We start from the raw sequence: 4588 nt of genomic DNA, 5'->3' as shown, positions 1-4588 counted from the left end.
GAGAAAAAAAAACACCGAATTTTTTTCTTCAGAAAACATGCCTTCCAAAACTTCTAATTTTATAAAAATGTGTTGTTTTTCTCCACAGAGTCCGAGCTAAGCCCCCAATATCCTCAAATCCTAGAAACGTCCCTGTCAGGTATGATCAGTGCAGTTTTCCCTCCTCCTCATCCTCCTCATCCTCCTCCTCCTCCTCCTCCTCGGCGTGCCCGACTCAGACTCAGCGCTATAAATTATTAAAGCTCAGCTTTAATTATGACGTTTTCCCTCATTAAAGAGCCATATTTATGGCTTTATTTGGATAGTTTTTATTCTTCCACATTACCAGGAGCTTTTTGTGAACGTGCGCGTTAGTTAACAATAAGTGAAGTTTATGATTAGTAATCAAAGTCCACAGTTGTTCTCAGAGGTTGGATTTATAATCGCTGCGCCGCGCCAGTGCAAACAAGGAGCCATTATTATCTGAGTCCACATCAGAGACACAGACTGAGACTGTAGCGCTGCCGTGGACCTCTGACACTGCAGAAAAACACGCTGTCTGTCCGGTAAAATGCTCAGAAAGTCTGTGCTCGGTGTGGGACTGCGGGTTAACCGACAGCAGCGTGGCGGGATTCAGAGCGTGACAGCCGGACTGAAGCCCGGGAGACATGGGGACATCCACCGCCGGGACGCATCAAGCACCACCGCCGTGAGGGGTGACAACGTCAAACGGAAAACTATGGAGGATTTAGGCGGACCGAGTTTTTTAAGTACCTTAAACTGGCTTTTTGTGAAGGGGTATTTCAAAACCACACAACAAATGCAAGTAAGTGAGATTAGGAGAAGAGACAGACTGGCTCTGGGAGGGGACAGGTCTGTTGTTCGTTTGACCTACATTTCTCTCTTCAGATTGTAACACAAGTAGGCCTATCCAAACACACACACACACACACACACACACACACAAACATACATACAGACTACATACATATACAGTATCTCACAAAAGTGAGTACAATCCTCACTTTTTTGTAAATATTTTATTATATCTTCATGGGACAACGCTGAAGAAATGACACTTTGCTACAATGTAAAGTAGTCAGTGTACAGCTTGTATAACACTGTACATTTTCTGTCCCCTCAAAATAAGTCAACACACAGCCATTAATGTATGAACCGCTGGCAACAAAAGTGAGTACACCCCTATGGGAAAATGTCCAAATTGGGCCCAATTAGCCATTTTCCCTCCCTGGTGTCATGTGATTCGTTAGTGTTACAAGATCTCAGGTGTGAATGTTCAGGTGTGTTAAATTTGGTGTTACTGCTCACACACTCTCTCATGCTGGTCAGTGGAAGTTCAACTTGGCACCTAATCGCAAAGAACTGTGAGGATCTGAAAAAAAAAATCGTTGCTCTACATAAAGATGGCCCAGGTTATAACAAGACTGCCGACACCCTGAGACTGAGCTGCAGCACGCTGGCCAAGACCACACAGCGGTGTAACAGGACAGGTTCCACTCAGAACAGGCCTCGCCATGGTCGACCGAAAACTTTGAGTGCACGTGCTCAGCGTCATATCCAGAGGTTGTCTTTGGAAAATAGATGTATAAGTGCTGCCAGCATTGTTGCAGAGGTTGAAGGGGTGGAGGGTCAGCCTGTCAGTGCTCAGACCATACGCTGCACGCTGCATCGAATTGGTCTGCATGGCTGTCGTCCCAGAAGGAAGCCTCCTCTAAAGATGATGCACAAGAAAGCCCGCAAACAGTTTGCAAAAGACAAGGACATGGATTACTGGGACCATGTCCTGTGGTCTGATGAGACAAATATACACTTATTTGGTTCACATCGTGTCAAGCATGTGTGGCGGCAACCAGGTGAGGAGTACAAAAATAAGTGTGTCTTGCCTACAGTCAAGCATGGTGGTGGGAGTGTCATGGTCTGGGGCTGCATGAGTGCTGCCGGCACTGGGGAGCCACGGTTCATTGAGGGAACCATGAAAGCCAGCATGTACTGTGACATACTGAAGCAGAGCGTGATCCCCCGCCCTTCTGGAAACGGGGCTGCAGGGCAGTATTCCAACAGGATCACGACCCCAAACACACCTCCAAGCAGACCACTGCCTTGCTAAAGAAGCTGAGGATAAAGGTGATGGACTGGCCAAGCATGTCTCCAGACCTAATGTTACGTGCCAGTCAAAGACGCCAGGACCTAGTTGCAGAGTTCCAACAAAAATAGTCTTTTATTATATAACAGGAAGTCAGTTCACAGGACAAAACAAGAAAAGTATCAACAGAAAATCACCCAAAGGGAAAAGTAACAACAAAAAGGTAAACTAAAAAATCACCATCGAAATGGGACAAAAAACTGATCGAGAATAACAAAGAAAACGGTGACGAGGCACCCAAAACTTACAATCGCTAACAAAGACGAGCAAAGAGCAAAACACGAGGCAAGAGTGAGACGCTGAAACACAAGGGAATCATCCGGCACAGAAGACAAAGGGAGCGTGGCTTATGAAGCCAGCCAATTTAGGCAGAACAAGCTGCAGGTGTGCTGGGCGCCCCGTGCTCCAGGAGATCGCCCCGCCCCTCGGTGCTCACTCTGCAATGACAGGGAGAGGAAAGTCAGGCACCCGCAGAACAAAACACAGCCAAATATCAGACCACAACACCTAAACCCTATTGAGCATCTGTGGGGCGTCTTCAAACGGAAGGTGGAGGAACGCAAAGTCTCGAACATCCACCAGCTCCGTGATGTCGTCATGGGGGAGTGGAAGAGGATCCCAGTGGCAACCTGTGAAGCTCTGGAGAACTGCATGCCCGAGAGGGTTAAGACAGTACTGGAAAATAATAGTGGCCACACAAAATATTGTGATAGAGTATAGAGTGTGAGAGCGGTAACACCAAATTTAACACACCTGAGACCTTGTAACACTAACGAGTCACATGACACCAGGGAGGGAAAATGGCTAATTGGGCACAATTTGGATATTTTCCCTTAGGGGTGTACTACCTTGTTGCCAATGGTTCAGACATTTACTTTGTAGTGCACTGACTTAGATTGTAAGACAGGTTACTATATAAAATCTTGAAGAAGTGCTCACTAACACAGATTTAAACAATTGACAACAGATTTTAACTCACACCTGTGTTGCATTTCAGTTTTTGTTCAGTATAATGCTACAGGTAACAGGAAAAATGTAGTTTTCATTTTGGGTTGAACTATACCTTTAAGTGCTTTAGTGCATTGAACATCCAATAACTTACAGACTTTGTCCACAGATCGAGCACAGCAAGATCTACGGTCCTCTGTGGAAGTCAAAGTACGGCCCCATGGTTGTGGTGAACGTGGCGAGCGCCGAGCTGATAGAGCAGGTGCTGAGGCAGGAGGGGAGACACCCGGTCCGGTCAGACATGCCGCACTGGAGGACTTACAGAGAGCTGAGGAACCAGGCCCACGGACCCCTGACGGAGTAAGTGAAACCCCTCATAGATCCTCTGGCTTTACATCCTCGCTGTGTCCCACAGACTGGACTCAAGTGTTCCTCCTGCTCATCCAGGCTGAAAACGTGCCCTCTGAACAAAAATCCAATGTCCTCCTTCGGTTCAAAAAGTGTTCAGATAAGACTAATGTGAGGCTATGAGACACATTCAGTGAGTTTCATTCAGACTTTCCCTGTTTTTGTTGCTTAAAAACTATAAATACTCACTTGATTTGGTGAACTCAGGCAGCTGCAGGGCTTTAAAAAGGAGGTGACCGGCCTTTAAAGCTCGAGTTAAAGTGGCTCGATGTGAAAGTCGGAGTGTGTGAGTTGTCTGCACACGGCTCTCAACATGGAGCTGGCTGAGCTGGAGGCAAGCAGCTAACAGAGCGAATGCTGCCTTCACGTGCTCCCGGAAATATTGCATTTGCAAGTTACGAGCAAATGAACGGCCCTCCAATGTTGTAATTCAGGTGGTAAGCTGGGAAAGTTTGTTGACACACATATTGAGACATTTGCGTGACGTTTCAGGATAGTAGAAATGGCAGAAAGCACGGAAACAGTGACAGTAGCCATTTTTCCTCTGCAGCGCCATAAAGCTAGCTAGCTAAGCAAATATTGGCTAATCATAATGTTATTTAAGCTTATAAACAAATTAAAATGTCGTGGTCGTGGCTCTAAAATGGTGGTCCTACGTCGTACAGTGAGAGACGTTCAGCTGTTGCCACCGTTGTGTGATCAAAGACAGCCTGGGGTAAAACTCTGATTGTTTCAGGAATTTGGGATGACCATCTGACTGTGTGACGGCTGGTACGACGTTCATCTACTAACCAGCCAATAGAAATGCAGTTAAATGCTTATTGCTAGAAGATGGTAATACGTACTTTGAGCTCTTGCTGCAAATCTGTCGTGCCAAGTTGGCCTCATCTCTTCAGCCACTACCGCGTCCACATTCTCGTCCTCCTCTTCTTCGGACTTTTGTCAACACACACAAATGGCATTATAGCGAGGACTCGATCGTGTTTTTTTTTGATTATGCTCTTACTGCCACAGCGGCGTAGATGGCAGAACGTTTTGTTCATGCACGTTGATGTTGATAGACCTAGGACGTAGCTTGCGTTTCCATAG

At 46.3% G+C, this 4588-nt stretch overlaps 1 protein-coding gene across 1 annotated transcript; it reads left to right on the top strand.

Annotated features, from left to right (window-relative positions):
- Positions 1 to 9: 9 nt before the first annotated feature.
- On the top strand, positions 10 to 3451 carry LOC121963261 (sterol 26-hydroxylase, mitochondrial-like; the record flags this gene model as incomplete). Its single annotated transcript, XM_042513578.1, has 2 exons — positions 10 to 805; positions 3261 to 3451. Coding segments are annotated over exons 1-2 (446 nt in total), but the record flags the coding sequence as incomplete, so codon positions are not given.
- Between the last annotated feature and the right edge of the window lie 1137 nt (positions 3452 to 4588).

This window comes from Plectropomus leopardus, unplaced genomic scaffold (assembly GCF_008729295.1).
Source record: "Plectropomus leopardus isolate mb unplaced genomic scaffold, YSFRI_Pleo_2.0 unplaced_scaffold10655, whole genome shotgun sequence".
NCBI lineage: Eukaryota > Metazoa > Chordata > Actinopteri > Perciformes > Serranidae > Plectropomus > Plectropomus leopardus.
The sequence above is the reverse complement of the archived record's forward strand: the minus strand, read 5'-3'. Positions and strand labels throughout refer to the sequence as shown.